This window comes from Aulostomus chinensis, chromosome 15 (genome assembly GCF_037954235.1).
Source record: "Aulostomus chinensis isolate RoL2024-O1b breed Wild chromosome 15, RoL_Achi_v1.0, whole genome shotgun sequence".
Classification (NCBI taxonomy): Eukaryota; Metazoa; Chordata; class Actinopteri; order Syngnathiformes; family Aulostomidae; genus Aulostomus; species Aulostomus chinensis.
In genome coordinates this window covers 17,853,963-17,872,758 of record NC_141334.1, presented here as the reverse complement: position 1 = coordinate 17,872,758, position 18,796 = coordinate 17,853,963, and the positions used below count along the sequence as shown (strand labels likewise).

The window sequence follows — 18,796 nt, the reverse complement described above, 5'->3', positions numbered from 1 at the left end:
CACACCAATGGAGATCCTTGTGTTCGAACATGGTGTTGAACAAACTGTGACTCGCACAGAAGTACAACAACTTAACACCACTTGGTTTAGGTCAGGCCTGATGTTCCTCTAAATTATGCCTCTCCAGGTCACTCCGTCATTGGCCACGTCAGTATTGAAGTCCCCCACTAGGACAATGGAGTCCTCAGTTGGGGGGCACAGAGCAACAAACACCACCCACTTCCATATGTTTGAAGGTAGAAAACAGGAATTACATCATGACTCCTTTATAATTAAACAATCCAATACAAAATGATGAATATCAGGGTTTTTTTTTTTATAAATAACAATTTACAAAATTCACATACATTCACAAACACTGAACTATTAATGGACATCGGACACCAAATGAAAAGTTCCATGTTGTCCTTCTGGTCAAAGATGAAGAAAATGGGGCCCTGACTTTGTCCCCTCCCCTTCGTTCCCCTCATATGTGGCCAGGTCAGGCCAGGTGTTGTCTCCCTCCATCTTTGGTATCCTGGGTTGGACTGTGAGCCCCAGGAAGAGGTGTCTGCTGGGCTCAGCTCCACAAAGGCCTGGTGAAAGTCCTCCATCACTGGTGCTTCCTTTTTTAGAAATGAAATACAATGGAAATTCATGAAGACAACCTTCTAATAATGATAATAGACTGGATCTGTTCTGGTTGTCACATACACATCTCAGCAGTCCAGTCCAAAAGGGGGAAATTAGGTAGATTATTCATTCAGACATATTCAAACTTTCACAGGTCCAGCCTTAAAATCTCTTACCTGGTCCTTTTAGTGAAGAGGTTTTCCATGTCCGTCTCTCTGAGCTGCCTCCCAGACCAGGACCCTTGAGCCTGCTGCAGGTGTTGAGCCAAAGCTCTCACAGCTAAAACAGGGTCCTGGGTTTCCTGAGACTTGGGACATGGCTGGAACTTTTCAGAAGCTCGATCTCCTTCTTCAGGTCGAGCAACTGTTTCCTGTGAGCAGAGGGTTTCACCTTCATCCTCTCTTGCTCTTGTCGAGCCTGGATTTGTGCCAGCCTCAACGCAGATGCTGCCTCAGCACGTTCGGCTTCCTTCAGCCGCGCTTCTCCGTGCTGATACATTTCAGCAGCCTCCTGGCTTAGTTTCTCCCCCTCCTTGGCTTTTGTCATGACCTCCAGGGCCATGTTTGTCACGCTCTCTTTCTCTCTGTCCAGCTCCTCTCTCTGTTGCTTCAGAGTCTCTCTCTCCTGTGCCACAACCATCTCCTTCTCTCTCAGCTCTTCAGCACGACGCCTCAGTCCCTCTTGTTCCTGTGCCACTCTGCTGGCCTCTTGTTCAGCCTTCTGGCGTCTTTCCTTTTCCTTGGCATGGAAGTTCTTCCAGTCTTCTGCCAGCTTCCTCTTCTCCTCTGCCCAGTCTTGCATCACTGTCCTGTACTCTGCTGTCACTTCTCCAAGCTGCTGCTCACTTTCACACAGCTGAGCTTTCACTTTTTCCAACTGGGCGGAGACATCGTTGCAGGTCTCACGCAGTTGTGTGTTGCTCTGGGCTGCCGACTCCTCAAGACACTTCACATTAGCCTTGTGTGTCATTTCCAAGACTTCTACGTCCTTTCTATGCTGCTGCTGGACACTCTGGAGCAACGTCTGGCTCTGGTCTCGCTCCAGTTGCAGAGCTTTTACCAGTTCCTCCAGCTGGAGGATACGAGCCTGATCCACTTGTCGCTGTTCAGTCAGTTCCGTGAGCTTCGACTGCATCAGCAGCTGTTGTTCTAACAGCTGCTGCAGATTGAAACAGCTTTGTCCTGGAACTGCTCCCTGGGCGTTCTTTCCTGTGGCAGGAGAGGCGTGATTGGTTGGGCTGGGTTGTTGGTGGTTGTTGAGGAAAGGAAGAGGCTTTGTTTGTTTGGCCGTGTGTGTGGAGGTCTCCTGGAGGAACTCTCCGGCATCGCTGGCAAGGAATTCTTCCAGCCGGTGTCTTGTATTGCGGGATCGAGTAGAGGTGTTGTGTCTTGGTGCTTTGTCTTGGCCGACAGTCTTCCGGCGGGGAACGATCCCTGCAGGGGTAGCAGGGGACTGACCAGGTCCACTTGTGGGGTTGTCATTTGACAGAGTCTTCTCTGAGCCACCCTGACTCCATTTTCCTGGCAGTTTTTCTTCATCCTTAAATAAACTATGAATGAACTCATCTGAAGCTGTCAGACTTTCAGATCCCTTCTGGTTGTTCGTAGCAGGCTTGTTGGGGCTCATCTGGAAGCCACTTCGTCCAGTATTCTGAAAATAAGTTAAAGAAGGACAATAAACACTCACTGCTTGAACAGACTGCATAAATATTATTTGTAACGAGTATATTTCACTTCAAGTACACTTCAATAAACGAGATGTTCGCGAGAACAAATAGGATGTTGCTTTTTCTCCAGGTATCTTTGTCTGTCTGCTAACATGGGGGTGTAAATGGGTCAGAATTACCGGGCGCAGCTGCCCTGGCAGATTCAGCTCGTCTTCTCCGTCCTCTCTCACTTGTCCTCTGGAGACCTCTGGCTTTGTTTGTTTGGCCGTGTGTGTGGAGGTCTCCTGGAGGAACTCTCTGGCATCGCTGGCAAGGAATTCTTCCAGTCGGTCTCTTTTGTTGAGGGATCGAGTGGAGGTGCTGGGTCTTGGTTCTTTGTCTTGGCCGAACACACTGTCATCATCCATCTTAAATCTGACAGTCTTCCGGCGGGGAAGGGTCCCTGCAGGGGTTGCAGGGGACTGACCAGGTCCAGTTGTGGGGTTGTCGTTTGTCAGGGTCTTCTCTGAGCCACCCTGACTCCATTTTCCGTTTCCTGGTTCTGCTATTTTTTCATCATCCTTAAACAAATTATGAACAAACTCATCTAAGGATGATAGACTTTCAGATCCTTTGTTCTTGTCCTTCATAGCAGGCTTGTTGCTGCTCAGCTGGAAGCCATTTAATGCAGTATCCTGAAATGAATTAAATAATGTAAGTTAACAGTAATAACATAAAAAGAACTGTATTCTTTGTGTGTGTGTGTGTGTGTGTGTGTGTGTGTGTGTGTGTGTATGGGTCAGTAATTACCGGGCACTGCTTCACTGTCAGATTCTTCAGCTGAGGCTTGATTGTCTGCTGTTGTCCAGCAAAAACCTCTTCGGTTTTCTTCCCTCTGTCAGGGGTGGGTTGCTGGTGGGTGTGGCTTAATGGACCCACATGTTCTCCCAGGCCTTGAGCCTTGTCCTTGAGGCCTGGCCTGTCAGCGCTGGCTGACTTGTCTTCCTGAGGCTGTTTCTTAAGGCTTTTGAAGACCTTCTGTTTCACGTGGCTTTCAGGTTTTGTGGACCTTGTGGAATTCTCATTCTCAGGTCGAGTGGAAGTGTTGGCTTTTGAACCTGAAACACGAAACAGCCTATCAAGTAATTCTTTATTGGGACCTCCAGGTCCTCTCTTCTTGCTGCCTTTGGACATGTTGAAACTTTGAATCAGTTGCCTTCAAAGTTGTGTGAGGAACTGTTGATCCTGCATTTCTGGATCCGTTGTCTCATACATGACATCACAACATCAGAGGTTTTGCTGTCACCTGCCAAGTCAGTCTGTGATGTCGTCTGTCATTTGTCTTCACTGACAAATCACTGCCAGTGATGAGTCAGCAAATTCTGACACAGATGTCTCACCGTTTTGGTGAAGTAATGCAGCGTTTTAAATAACGGAGTTGAAGCAGTAACTGATTTACTTTTTTTGGTCCCTTTTTCTCTCTCTTGATCCTCTGATGGTTTTGATAAACGCCAGTAAAGTTTCTCTTCGGTCTCTGACGTCCTCGACCCTGGAGTGCAGATCCAGGCTCCCTCTTCATCACTCTTACACAGTAAAACGCATCTGAACAACTTTGTCTACAAAACAGTGAATTACCTCATGTCAGACAGTCATTCTGCGTGATGTGACTCAGGACATTACACACGTTTCCCAGCCACTCTTTTTATCAACTGTGATCCAATTCAGTTGCTGAAACACAGGAAGTCCAATGTGAGTGTGTGAAGGAAGCTTTAACACACTGTAATTAGTAGCTTTGTCTCTGATGCACTGTGATGGACCACCAGCTTCTTCTTCCATTCAATTGCTGCTGAGAACAGAAAGATGTTATTTCCCATTAAAGACTTCAGTTTGAATGGACGACATCCATGGAGTTTATTCTGGTCAAATAACACACTGTAATTTCTTTGTTTCTGATGTGCTGTGGTGTTCCAAGTGTGTCGCCATGGCGTACCAGCAGGTGGCTGCATAGTCAAAGTGGCCTTGAGCAGGTTGAGAGACCTGAGTGACCACCAGATCCTTCACCAGACGGTGGGGCTCCAATGTCAAGTTTGAGTTCAAGCACCCTGACCCTTCACCTTTGACTATCGGAACTTTACCCCCCTGTTCAGACTCAAGCTGCTCAGTTTGGTTTTTAACCTTTCGTGTTTTGAATTTGTGTTTTTTTTATTTTGGCTCAAATCACAGAATATCAAGCAGTTGTGTTCGTGGTGTGTTCACGGTGATTGATTAATTTTTCATGTCATTGTCAGGTTATTTTGTAGATTTTACAACTATCAGAAGAATTGTTGTTTTTCCAGTCATTTCAGTTTCAGGAAATTCTTTTCTTGTATTCATTGAAAGATAAAAGAGTTTCGGTAAATAACCTTTTTTTCTGTGTTATTATGAAATGTTGTGTTTCGATTGATGATGTGATACATGAATGTAATCAATTTGTAATCAAGTCTATGTAAAAAAAAAATGAAGTTGTTGGGAACAAATGAAGGGCTCTGAATATTTGAAAAACACATCATCCATTTTTAATGTTCTGTTCTTTCCCAGGAGGACATTTTAATCCATTCATCTTCAATAAGAAACAATTTTTAAAATTAACATCTTTTTGTTTAGTTAAATCAAATTCATCCATCCATCCATTTTCATCCATCGTCATCTTCCGCTTATTCCTACACATTAAGGGTCGCGGGGGGGCTGGAGTCTCTCCCAGCAGCCTTGAGGTGAGAGGTGGGGTTCACCCTGGACAGGTCACCAGTCCATCACAGGACCAACACATAGAGACAGACAACCATTCACACTCTCAGTCACACCTACAGTCAATTTAGAGTATCAATCAACCTCGTCCTCTCTTGATGTCTTTGGACTGTGGGAGGAAGCTGGAGTACCAGAGAGAACCCACACAGGAACAGGGAGAACATGGAGACTCCACACAGAAAGATCCTTTGATGGAGCCGGGACTCGAACCAGGAACCTTCTTGCTGTGAGGCGACAGTGCTGACCACTGCACCACCGTGCTGCTTTTGATCAAATCCATATATCTATATATGAAAAGGCTTCATTCAAAATAGGAAATTGTGCTTTCATTCAAATCTTAAAAACTCTTTCCATGGACATGAATAAACTGAGGTAAGTTATTTATTTTCATTGGTTCAAGCTTTAAGTTATGAAAACAAGATATGTTACACATTTAGAATCTGAAATGTTTTTAGGGCAAAAAGAAATGCAGGAACTTGTGTCGACAGGGAAACTCAATGTGTTCTTGTGGAGAAATAAAACCCGTTCAGTTAAAAGCAAATCCCAGAGTCCGCCGGAGTCTCTGGCTGCAACATAATCAGTCCCAAACTCTTTGTTCACACGATAAAATGCTTCTCCTTTGTCAAAGTGACGTCATTTGGTCTGGACAGAATGAGGGCCTGCAGTCTTGTTCATGCTGACCTCAAGAGTTCAGTGAAAAATCTTGAAAATGGCTTAGACAGGGATGCTTTCATGGAGTGTTTTCAGATTCAGCAAAAGCAGGATGTGGACAATCCCAGCTCCAAGATGAAACAAAGTGGCATTCAATATGTTGCCATGTCTTCTTTTGTTGTTCACACTTATTCTGCATGACAGCTGCAGATTCTTCATGAACCACAGAAGAAGAAGAATTGTTTGTTATACATGGATGCAACTGGCAGTTTAGTTGCAAAACCTCACCCCTCCAGCCAGTCAGTACTGAACTATGCAGTTTGTGCACCATGTCAGTCTACAACCAAAACTGTGGTTCCTGTGGCAGAAATGCTGACCTCAGATCAAAGTACTGCAACCATTCCACACTGGCTGACTTGCCTGCGTCGAGACTACAAGCTGTTCAGGAAACACTTGAAGCCACAAAAAGTTGAAACTCATTTCAGTCGGGCCCTGATCCATGCAGTTGTTCAGGCGTTTAACCCTGTCAGCATTCAGGAGTATCTGCAGCTTTGTTTTCAGGTGTGCCAAGAGTGCAAATGACTGTGATACACCTCTGTGCTGCTCACATGCTTAAGCTCATGGGTATGAAACTGAGCAAAGTGCAATGCAGAAAAGAAATCGACCATTTTTTTCTGTACTGCTTTGCCCTTCTCCAAAAGGCATCAGATTTTTGTGTGATCTTGTCCATTGTTAAGTCTGTAGTGTTGTTTTTTTCCTCAAGGACTGAGACAAAAGTGTGCCTGGAACATCTATCATTTTTCCTTGAATTTCCTCTCCCTTTTCCAACATAAAATAACAACATTCATGTCTATAGGTTCACGATGGCGTGTTCATTTTGCTGTACGTGAGTGATTTTGTTAATATTTGTTACGTAGGTTAGTGTGGTTAGATTATTTTTTTTTCTGTCCTGTGGGGGGTTGTTGCGGTGTTCCTCTTGGGACACTGTCTTAAGGTGGGGGGTGTTATGTCCCCTAGGGGCCTCTTGGGGTTGCTATAATGTTTTTCCTTAGCTGGACCTAATGTGGAACCTGGAACACCCCTGGCACCTGCCTTTAAATGGGCCGCTCCCTCTTGCTCTCGTGGTCTTTCTTTGTCTCCTATTTGGTCCCTTGCGGTCACCCTGTTTTTAACCTCCCTCTGCTTGCTCCCTCACAGGACCCCAGGTTCCTCAGTCTTTAGTTTGGTTATGTTGGTTTCATCTTATACTTCGTTCCACACCCTTCAACACTCGCACCCACACTCAGTCTCATACATGCACACCTACACTACTGATCTTACTGATGACTCATTTGCATATTGTGTGTACTTTAGTTTGCATTATTTTTGATTTGATCTAATTTGGTTTGATTGGTCCAATTTGGTTAATAAAGTTATTCTTTGTTAAATCGTATCCATGGTGTCGTTCTCCTTTTGTTGTGTGACCTTTGAGCCAGGTCATAACAGCAAATATGTTTGGAAAAGTGCTCTTCAGATACAGGGTTTTGTTATCATGATCAAAGGAAACACTGTGCACTCGCTTATTCCGATACCATAGTGGTTAAGTTTGTTAGTTTGAGAGTAAAGCAAGTTTCATTGTTTAAAGTTTTCAAGCCCCATTTGTCCACTGTGGACAGAGAGCCACTATTGGGGAATTCTGCTCTGTTGCTGTCAGTGGAACTGATGAAACAGGCTGACTGGAGACAAGGCTCAGACCACCACTGTGGACTTGCTGTCCAAGAAGAATAAACTTCATATTACATGCATCGAGGTTTCATTATTTCCATAATTCCGATGTTTCAGACCATTCTTTCCAGTGATGAGAAGCCCCACTTTTCTTTGAAAGGCCGGTGGGTCCCAATCATCTTTGATGATGATATGCAGCTGGACAGCATTGTGAAGGACCTGTCAGACTTCCTTGACAGCTGGGACACCCTCTCTCCTGAAGTCTGCACCATGGTGTCCTCCGACAGGATCAAATATATCCGGACCATAAGGCTTTCAGAGGAAGGTCAGTGGCTATTTGACTTACATTTAGGAACATAAACACATGAATGACAGTATTCCTGTTCCTTGTGCATCGTACAATTAAGAGAAGTGTTGGTCGTTGAGATTTGACCTCAGAAGATGTTACATTTCCTGTTCTATGAAGCACATATATTTCTGTTAGTTTCCATCTTTCAGTGCAGTACACTTGACAAGTTACGCCCCCAAAAACCCACAAGATGTGAGTTCTCGTAAAAAAACATTTTTCTATCATTTTTCTTTAATAAATAGTAACTACATGTGGTCGAAGAAAAATGATAAAATAAAAGGAGGAGTGATATCACATTGGAACAGAAAAAAGAGCGAAGGAAAATAGGAAATAACAAATCCATTGATTGAAGTGAGAGAACTGCAGGAATGTGGAACAGAGGAGAAAGAGAAGGTGGAGAGAGTAAGATGATGGAAAACTATAAATGTTGCCTTCAACATAAAAGCAGAATCACAGACTCATGAAAATTAAGTATTAGGAACTTAGTTGACTTTGTTCGAAGGAATTGTACAAGACACCAACAAACGGAACGGCTAAAAGGTCCAAGCAGGCAGGAAGAAGCTCTTAAAAAAACTATTGAACAATCTTTGTGACAGAGGGGCAGAACCAAGGGGCAGCAGCCTCACATTATAATACATAACATTATGCTGTTATGCTATTGATGTACTTGTAACACACCTTTCTAAATGAAGAGTAAAGCTATCAAACATCTGAATTAATTTCCTTTTTGTAAAGTATGTCTAGGTGACACAGTGCAGTGTGCTACTCATGACTTGCAGGTCTACATTGTAAACTCTTGATCGTGGGGTAGAATCAAGATCATGTCTGCAGGAAGGCAGGAGGTCAGGTGGCGAGCAAAGGAGAAAACACAGGACAACTGGTGGCTCGGAAAAGGAGAGCAGGGTCTGAAATAACGGCAGATGTTAGGAAAACCAACAAACTGATCACTCATCAAAGATTCATGAGTTTGATGAGTACTGACAGAAAAGGTTCCCTGTACATGTCCTCATATTGTTCCAATGAAAACCAAGCACACTCACAGCTAAAGGGGTTGTAACACAGGCAACAGTCAAGGCTCCACAAGAGGTGAGAAAAATGACAGTGTCGGAAGCTGTGGGAGCGGTGGAACGTGGGCCGATGGAGCAAAGGTGAGGGCGCATCCTAATGTTGGGAGGTACATCTCCAAATGACCACTGTGTGGAGATGTGTTGAATGTTTCTCAAGAGAGAAACATACATTTCTACTTTTGTTTTGAAGTGAGAAGGAAGAACTATACATGTTTCTCCCAAACAAGATGGAGAGACGGGTGATAGAAAAATCCGGTTCTCGACCTGGACCTGTTCTGAAATGCACCTTTTTGGCATTCATTCATTCATTCATCGTCTTCCGCTTGTCCCTTACTATAGTAAGGGTCGTGGGGGGGGGGGGGGGGGGGGCTGGAGCCTATACTAGCAGCCTTCAGATGAGAGGCAGGGTTCACCCTGGACAGGTCACCAGTCCATCACAGGGCCAGCACATAGAGACAGACAACCATTCACACTCACAGTCACACCTACGGTCAATTTAGAGTATCAATCAGCCTCGTCCTCTCTTGATGTCTTTGGACTGTGGGAGGAAGCTGGAGTACCAGAGAGAACCCACACAGGAACAGGGAGAACATGGAGACTCCACACAGGAAGATCCCTGATGGAGCCGGGACTCGAACCTGGAACCCTCTTGCTGTGAGGCGACAGTGCTGACCACTGCACCACCGTGCAGCCCATTACATGTTCCATACACTACTAATTTACTCACTTTTTGTCTTTGTCCATGCTAACAGTTTTGAACGTACATATTCCCCTGAGTGAATTTACATGCAACAGGGAGAATGCCTTCCTCCCACACGTTCAGACGTGGTTTTCTTTATTTAATATGGGATTTTGACAGCTCCCTTCTCCTTTTTTTAACGGAACTCCGTTCCGGCCATGAATATTTTACCAGAACTGCGTTACGGCTCACTTTCACCCCTGTATATATATATGTGTGTGTGTGTGTGTGTGTGTGTGTGTGTGTGTGTGTGTGTGTGTGTGTGTGTGTGTGTGTGTGTGTGTGTATGGATGTGTTGATTCAGAGTCCGTCGGTCACATGACATGGTACCTACTTGGAAAATCAATTTATTTAGCATTCAAAATTCCTTTAAAATAAAGGGATCATGAAATTATGAAAGAAGAGGTTTGTTGTCGACTTATTTAGCGATGTTATCTAGAATTGAATTGCAGTCTCAAGGAATATCACATTAATATATAGAAGAGGAGATTAAACTCCAATACACAGGTTTGTTTCCGTGGTCCAGTCTTCTCATATCTACATGACTTGAAACAATAAAGTGAGATGTGACGGTTTCGTGAATCATGGCGAAACATCAGCATGCAGCAGCCCCTCATAAAGCTCTGCAATTTTCCATCGCTGGGGTCGCTTGTATGCAGTGACAAAAGTGAAGGAGAATCGGATGAAGCCCCTGGGAAAGATTGTTCAAGTGTAAAGTCAGTAAAGTAACTGCCAGACCACCTGGAGGAGCAACGTTTCATGAGTTTTTTTATTATGTTGATTTGTTTTGAAGAAAAAATGAATACGTTCCTGGATTTGAGCAGGGCCCCCACACTGCCCAGTGCTCGGGTCCTAACCAGGAAATATTTTAACTTCCCAATCAGGCACTGAGCTGAAACTGCTTCCTTGACTGGGCGGTGATTTGGTACCAGAAAAATCCCAAACAAAGCATTTGTTGATGACTAGAAATAAAAAGTGTGAACCCAATAGACCCAAGCAATCCAAGCTTCAGAAGGTATTTGCAGCATCAAATGATATAAGATGGGCATATTTCTAAAGTTACATGAAAAATACATGAATGCTTATTAAAAATCTTACTACTGCATGGAGGAAATAATGTCATATTTGGAAGCATGGACACCGCAGGGAGTTGAACCCCATTCCAGTCGTATGGAAGTACCTCTACCAGTGTCTTTTGCTTTTTATGACATTTGGGGAAAGAAAACCTTCATTAGCAACAGCATTTGATGTGAATATGCAAATGTCTATTCTGGTGTAGGAGGAACTCACAAGTGTGTTAAAGCTACATAGAAAGGTGTGTGTTTTGTTGTTGAATGTCATTAAAATGGATGGAAATATGCTGTTGCAATGAAGGAAAAAAGAACCCCTGGAGTGCTAAAGGAGAAGATTTTGGAGGACTAAGTTCTTGTAGGTTTAATGTGTTTAAAACATTTCTGGTTTAATATAAAAAGATGAAATAGAAGTCAAAGGTTCTATTCATCCCCTTCTGCTACTGATTGTGCTAAGCTAACTAGCAGTGAGCTGGTCTCTACTGCAGGACACAAATGTGTCTGTCTTCTTGTCCTGCTCTTTTGATGAAGGGCCATAAAGTGTATTTTCTAAAATGTTGCCATGTTACATGCAGGTGTGTATTTAGCTTGTTGCCATAGTAACATGCTAAACGTTACTTACCTGAAGAGACCTGCTCCACCAAGGCTACACCCAGATATAAAGGCTGGTCTACCTTGGTCTCTTTGCATCGGTCTCATGAGTGAACAGGGTCAAGCATCGGCAGAAGGACCCTGACGTTGCCTGACCACACCCCCGCGCAAGATCTTGCTGCCACCCGAGGAGAAGAGAGGGATGAGGAGGTGGGGGGGCTCTCACGCTTGACTAGGGAGGAGAAAGACAATGCAGGGTTGAGTTTATTCCCTCATCATCCAGCATCCTCATCTCATTAAAAACATCATTCAAACAACCGACACTCCGTCCATCAATCAAATCCACACTTTGGTTAGGAGTTCCTACCTGGAGGTCCTCTGTCCCGACTTCCTCTGTCCCCGTCATCAGCCACCAACACCAGTGACCTCTTGGTCTCTGAGGTCGTGGACTCTCCGTGTCCCGTCCCAGTCTGCCTCCTCCTGTGCTCCTCTCTCCACCCAGAGGTGGGCTGTACTCATCACCTCTGGGTCTGTGAGGGACTGGATCCTGCTGGGTTGATGTCTACAGCTGCCGGTGAGCAGCTGAGACCAGCAGCTTCATCAGGATCTTCATCCCATCGCTGTCACTCAGGTGAACCTTCACAAACACCACACTCAACGTAAATGGACAAAAATCAACACTGGACTTTGAAGACATGAACTTTTACTGTCAACTACAAAGAGATGCATGTCACACATTTCCTGCTGCCATCACAACATCGGGTTTACTTACGCCATCTCTGCACCACAGCTCACGGCGTTGCAGGGGGAAGTGCTCAGCAACAGGCACGTACTTCACACCTGAAATAAACATCACAATCACTAATCATTAGAATGCCTGCACAGATCGTAGAGACACTTTTGGTTCTGCAAAAGCTGATAATGTGTTTTTGAAAGATGGCTCAAAAAACAATGTAACTATGGAAATGTGACTTCCACAAACTGTAACCAGCAAAAGGCAGTAAATCATCAAATACCAGTAAGTTTGATTTCCTAGATACGTGCAGGTGTTTTTGGATGAACACATCAACTGTCACATGCAACTATTAACAAAGACTTCCCATTGATCCAGAAAAGTAACATGATTCAGTTCCACTAATCAGACACAAAGAACCCAAATCCCTCAACCAAGAAAAATCACAAATAAAAAAGTAGCCCAATTTACAAACGCACTCACCCATTCGTGCAGCCACGTGCTGAAACTCCCGGCGCAGAGCTTCCTGGTGAGCCACGTCAATGTTGAGACGTGGAGGGAAGTCAAGAACAAAGACCTAAAAAAACAGCAGATGAAATCAAACTGCTCATCGTACACATTTAAATATTCTCTATGCATGTCTAAAAGTGTGTACAACCTACCACATTTAACCCTATGATAAATGACTAAAAACAAACAAACATTAAAAGCATCTACGTACATTCCTCCAGCGCCTGCAGACGGAGGTCAGGAGCAAGCCGAAGTCTGCTCCTGCCTGGCTGATGGTCCTGCTCCTCGTCAAATTGTTGCTAGGAGCCAGGAGGCAGACGACCTCGGGTGAACGGGGCACCACAGCGTGGAGGACCTCAGTCCTCAGCTCAGCGGCGCTGGCCCCTGGTGTTGACATCACACCGAAGGCCAGTCTTCCCTCAGGCATCCTAACGAAACCATCAACGACTCCTCGCAGGTGGGAGTCTCCAACGATCAGTCCAAACTGAAACAAAACAACCAGTTGCTTGGAAAAATAAACACTAAATCATGTTGACTTGGACTGATTTCATTTCAATTCCACATCACTTCTACCTTCTGGTGTGGAGACTCCACTGGAAGGATCAGCTTGTGGCTTTTTCCCGTCAGCTCTGAAACTGGCCATTTCTGGACAGCGTGCCGGTAGCCAGTACCGTAGCCTGTCAGGAACCAGTGGAAACACACAGATTTAACTAGGAGACATTCTTGGTAAACCAGGCCTTCTACAAACAGGGAGTATAACAGGCACCTTAAATAAAAGCAATGTTCCATGGAGTCGCTGGTACATACGTGCATCATGGTGGAAGCGAGGCTCCTGTGGCTCCCAGGTCACAGTTGACCAGGTTGTAGCCCGAGAGCGATGGCCACGGCCACGAGGCATCTAGAAGAAGAAGCCCTGACATGAAATAACTCAAGCAATCACAAAAAACTTGTTGATGCGTTTACATACTTGGTCCAAACCAAGGAGCCACAAGAAGCTACGTGACAATCACCTCAATCAAATCAATATTCATGAACCTGCATTTTAATATCATTCCTTCTGAAATTCTTCATGATCGCGCTTGTAGTGCTGCTTCAGTCACAAATTACTACATGCCATCAACAAGTCACGCTCCTGCATGTCTGTGCAAAAAATATCCCTGATTACAGATGGTTGTTTTAGAGAAATCTGCAGAGTTTCACCAGGAGCCACACATCAGCAAATCAACGGCAAGAAAGAGGCTCATCATCGAAAAGGCAACGCAATGTAGGCCCGGTAATCTACTGAGACCAAGTAGGATTCTATAGCATTGAGAAGGGTTTAAAAACAACATCCTGCTGGCACAACATGCTTGTACATTTTGGTGAATTAACTTTGTATTCATTCAATAATATTAACTTCAAACACAGGGGTACACTGAAGAGCAAACACACTCACCAAAGTCAGAACAAACCCCAACCAGCATTAACTTGCATTAATGTTTGCGTTCTACATACATTCCTCTCTGTTATTGACTCCGTTGATAGACGAAGTCAAGCAGTGTTGTCCATTATTTAACTCTACAGAAGTTCACATCTGTCCTCCCGCTGCCAGCCAACGAGAGAGAAGCGCTTCTCCCTCCATGCGCGCTTTAGGAAGCTGGAACTGCAGAGGCTAGCTAGTTAGCTTCGCGCAGGTTAGCGTTAGCGCTGGAGTTAGCACAATGGTTGATGTGAAGTTCCAAAACCAGTCGGTGCCTCTGTTGTTGTATAAGAGTTCGAATACATACATTTCTTAAATCTTTTCAGCCTCTTGAAGTGGATAAAAGTTTTGCTTTACTGGGCGCTGTTTTAGTTTGAAGGTGCTCGGTCAATCACACAGTAAAATAGCTCTCATTGTGTCTGATTATAAAATTGCATGAACACCACGCTAAAATGGAATCCTAATAAATGCAAGAAAAAATCGTTGAAGAAGAAGCTGTTTTTCGACAGTTGTTGAAGGCGCGACAACACTCACTACTGGCATTCACAGTGCTAAGCTAACCGACAGCTAATAGACTTTAGCAGGTGTCTCTGGGTATATGTCTCCTTGTTTGCTGGTAGGAGAGACAATAAATATATATTTCTCTCCAAAAATACTTTGAATGGCTTCATTATGCTAATAATTCTTCACACAAACATTTAGGGAGCTCTACACACTGGATGAGATCCAAGATTTGCACAAGCTTCTCAATTTGTTAGCCACTTACCTTGTTCAGAAAGGGTTTGGTGCTGAAGAGAGGAAGAAATAGCAAAGAATGTCTCTGTCTCTCTCAATCGTGTTCAACCAAGGTTGAAGCAAAGAAGTAGGACACTTCCCGAGCTTATATATAGCAGCTGAGTTCATAAACAAACAACTGATGTCATAGCCAATAGGTATCAAGAATCCCCGGCAGCATCCGGTGGTTTGGGCGGGGCTTACCTCCAGGGGGCGGGGCCAGAAACATGGCAGGAAGTATACATTTGAACAAATATGAATCTGGAAATTAAATGAAAATTCTGTTTTTCCCCAAGTCAGAAGTTTACACAAACAAAAACATATATAAATAAATATTTTATAGAGTTTTTTTTAAGGAATTCCTAGTTAATTATTCAATATCATTTATTCCTCATTGCACTGCTTTTTATAGAATAACAAAGCACAGTAAATGGATGAATGAGAGCCATTGCAGAAGCAAAGAGTGTAGAATTAATTAATTAAATATTCTGCATTCATTTTAAAATCTAGACACTAGGACATGTCTTTCAAAATCCTTTTAATACCTCTGTCAGTGACGTAGAGTTCATTCTCCAAAACATCTGTTCACACATAAAAATAACTTATACGTGAACATGAAATCAAAGTTAAAATTTATAAGTTTTGTAGGTGAATTTTTAAGTATATTTTTTAGTGATTTAGAGTTAATTATTCAATATTTTCTATTCCTTATCACACTGCATGTCATAGAATAACTTAGTAAAGTAAATTAATGAAGGAGGACCATTAATTAATAATAGCATTAATAAATTTAAAATTAAAATTTATTTTAAAAAATCCAGGTAACAGAAAATGATTTATGAAAAAGTCTTTTTGATACCTTTGCCAGTGACTGGGTCATTCACTGCAACATCCGTTTCACATCAAAGTGAACATTAATTTTTACTTAAATTTATCTGAAGCCTTGTTGGTCAGTAGTCAATAAATGGATATTACAGTAAATTATTAATAATCCAAAAGAATTTTTCTCAAAGCCACATTTAATTTCAGACCGTAGGCTTGGGATTTGAGATGGTTTTATATTTTCTTAATGATCTTTCCTCAAGTGGAAAGTTGAGAATGAGAATCTCCAGTCCTGGAAAAGTTGAGGAAAATAGTCTTCCCAATAATCTTCCAATAAAGCATAAAATTTCACTATAATTTTACGTTCACTTATAAGTTATTCTTATGTGTAAACAAATGTTTTGGAGAATGAACTCTACGTCACTAACAGTGGTATTAAAAGGATTTTGAAATACATGTCCTAGTGTCTAGGTTTTTAAAATGAATTCAAAATATTGAATTTATTGATTCTAAACTCTCTGCCTCTGCGATGGCTCTCATTCATCCAATTACGGTGCTTGCTTATTCTAAAAAAAGCAGTGCAATAAGAAATAAATAATCTTGAATAGAATAATGAACTCCAAATTGCTAAAAAATCTCTTTCTCTGTCTTTCACACTCTCTCTCTCTTTATATATTGTTACGTCCCCGAGGGGCCTCTTGGGCCCCCATAGCCCCACCCTTCCCGCGCGACCCCTGGAAATGCTCTGACAACTGCTTTTTACAGTAACTGCCCACTGCAGTGCTAACAACAGGGAACAGGCAGACATGCAAAAACAGATCATCAGTATCACTCAATGATTCATTCTTCTTGCAGGCTCTCACTGGCAGACTCCTCAGAGACAGTCTCTCCCTGGAACTCACTCTCATCAATGAGTGGCTCTGAGTCTGAATCTTCCATGGGCAGGGGCGGATCCAGAGTTTTTCGGGGGGGGGGGGGGCAGGGGGTACCAACACTTACTCTGGGGTGGCCAGCGTCACCTTTCCGGACGCGGTGCTGCCAAAAATGTTTGGGGGGGTTTAAACCCCTCAGTACCCCTGAAATGCACAGTAAACTACATTTTGGCACAGTTATACTGATCCGGATGGTCTCTCCCTTGGTGCACCTGGACGTATTGATTGACATACAGTACGACTATTTTATTAAATTAATTAGCTAGATTTTTATTTCATTTATACTTCTTTCAGCATAACATGTAGATTATCAAAGGCATACTATGAAATATACTACAATGCCATCAGTTTAATTTAATTTTGTAATTAAAAGTCAGAAAATTCGCAAAACAAACTACATTTTAAAACATTTTTTCCATGCCTGTAAGTTCACCTGAGCGAGGTTGGTCCGACTCCTTATTGGTGTTTTCTTCCACACCTGATCCAGATGGTCTCTCCCTTGGTGCATCTGGAAGTATTGATTGACAAACAGTCCTACTATTTTATTAAATTGATATTTAAGTTGTATTTTCTACACTTGCACTATAGTATAAAGTGCAGATGTTAAACAAAGGCATGCAATTAAAAAGAATACAGTGCACACATCAGTTTTATTTAGTAATTAAAAGTAAGTAATTTAACAGTAAAATAATTCAGAATAACAAAGAGTAATATGGGGTAAGTATGACAAGATTTCACGTCATTTTCACCTGGAGGTCCATCGGTGCTGTCCCCGTTTTCAAGCTGTGGCGTCTCAGTCCCCCTCCTCTTGAAAAAACTTATAATGTCTCCTTGTTTTCTTTTCATTGTGGCCCCAAGACAGAGTGTCAGAGGGACCAGTCACCTGGCCAAGAAAATACTAATAGTGGCTACTTGGCTAGGCCACTGCTACTGGTAAAAACAGACACTGAATGAATTGGTACAGTAAGGTCACTACGTTAGTTTTCAGAATCAAAACCTTGTTAACTTATAACTCAATGAGTCATAAGTTGACAATCAAAACCTTGTTAACTCATTGAGTCATGAGTTAACAAGGTTTTGATTTTGAAAACTAACGTAGTGACCTTACTGTACCTTCTTCTCTGTTGAGAGAGTGAAATGAACGGAGTTGTAGTGTATGACAACTCCGTTCATTTCATGGGGTCGCTTATGGCGGCTCTTCTACATGGACTTGTATGGAGAATGGGGACAACTCTCCGTGACAACCACAGCTGTTTTCTTCCCCCTCAACATCGCTTCTACTTGATGGTTCTGCTCTGAGAAAATGAAACGGTGTTGCCAGATTAAGAGAGAGAAACCTGCAACCAGGTACGAAAACCTGCCCAATCGACAACATGAGCGCAGAGCCGCTTAAATAAAGTAGATTTGGCAACACCACTTGGAGCGCTACAGAGGATGATTGACGACAACGAGAGCCAATGGAAATGGGGTAGCACACGGGGTGGCCAATAATATTATAGGGGGGGGCGGGTGCCACCCTGTGTCACCCCTGACCCACCGCCACAGTCCGTGGGTCTAATTTTGCTAACTTTTTCTCTTGCTTCTTCAACTCTGTCACATTTTCGCTTAAACATGTCACTTATTCTACGTTGCATTGAGCCAAAGCAGGTCGCCAGCAGCCTACAGTAGGTCTTTGATTTTGCCCTCTGTTTTGTTTTCTTTCTCTTTTTTTCGTTCCGTGAAAGCAGAACGCGTGTGGTTTTAACCAATCAAAACTAACAATGCTGGTAACGTGACCCACGTGTCCGTCTGTCAGCCAACCAGAAACGCCTCGCATGTGGAGATGCGCTCATGGGCACGACTCCGTGTCAAGGCGGTTTCAAGCTGAACGCGAAAGACGCAGGCTGCGCGGGGGAAGTCCATTCACTGTGAATGTGGGCGCGCTGTGACGTCACATGAGCGCAAACCAAGCCCAGCAACTTGATAGCGCTGCGCGTGCTTGCGCCCCACCCCGGGCAGCGCGCCGCGTCTGCCGCGTACAGAGTGAAACCGCCTTCAGACGTTGTTTTCTTTTTTTAATATGGGATTTTACAGCTCCCTTCTCCTCCTTTTTTTAATGGAACTCCGTTCCGGCCGTGAATATTTTACCGGAACTGCGTTCCGGCTCACTTTCACCCCTGGTTCTACCGATTTTGGATATCATATTTAAACCCCCCTCCCAACTTTACAAATGTAATTGCCCTTTTTAGCCACAAGAGGGCTGCGTTGTACACTACAACTCTATCAAAGTACAGTTTAACTGTAATTAACCTAAAAAAGGTTGAAAAAAAAGGAATTGTAGATCACTACACAAGTGTTTTCCAGTTTTTTCTTTG

The 18,796-nt window shown here is 43.3% G+C and overlaps 1 protein-coding gene across 2 annotated transcripts; it reads right to left on the bottom strand.

The window, feature by feature from the left end:
- Positions 1-252: 252 nt before the first annotated feature.
- Positions 253-3,513, bottom strand: LOC147249017 (uncharacterized). 2 transcript variants are annotated; one of them, XR_015109259.1, is made up of 4 exons: positions 3,068-3,513; positions 2,458-2,952; positions 789-2,262; positions 254-605 (listed from the first exon to the last, which is right to left on the bottom strand). XR_015109259.1 is itself a non-coding variant. In XM_086179052.1 (3 exons), the coding sequence occupies exons 1-3, from the start codon at positions 3,449-3,451 to the stop codon at positions 892-894; spliced, it is 2,250 nt and encodes a 749-aa protein (XP_086035178.1). In that variant the 5' UTR covers positions 3,452-3,513; the 3' UTR covers positions 253-891. The 2 variants fall into 2 exon arrangements, 1 of the variants encoding a protein (XP_086035178.1); XM_086179052.1 differs by having other exon boundaries at positions 253-2,262.
- Positions 3,514-18,796: the final 15,283 nt, after the last annotated feature.

What these genes read in the sequence shown, in the direction of transcription:
- LOC147249017 (XM_086179052.1), bottom strand. Translation starts at nt 3,451, where the DNA reads ATGTCCAAAGGCAGCAAGAAGAGAGGACCTGGAGGTCCCAATAAAGAA. An exon ending in TGACAGTGAAGCAGTGCCCG is followed by an intron (nt 2,953 to 3,067) that starts GTAATTACTGAC and finishes AATTCATTTCAG; the next exon opens with GATACTGCATTAAATGGCTT. An exon ending in TGCCAGGGCAGCTGCGCCCG is followed by an intron (nt 2,263 to 2,457) that starts GTAATTCTGACC and finishes ACTTATTTTCAG; the next exon opens with AATACTGGACGAAGTGGCTT.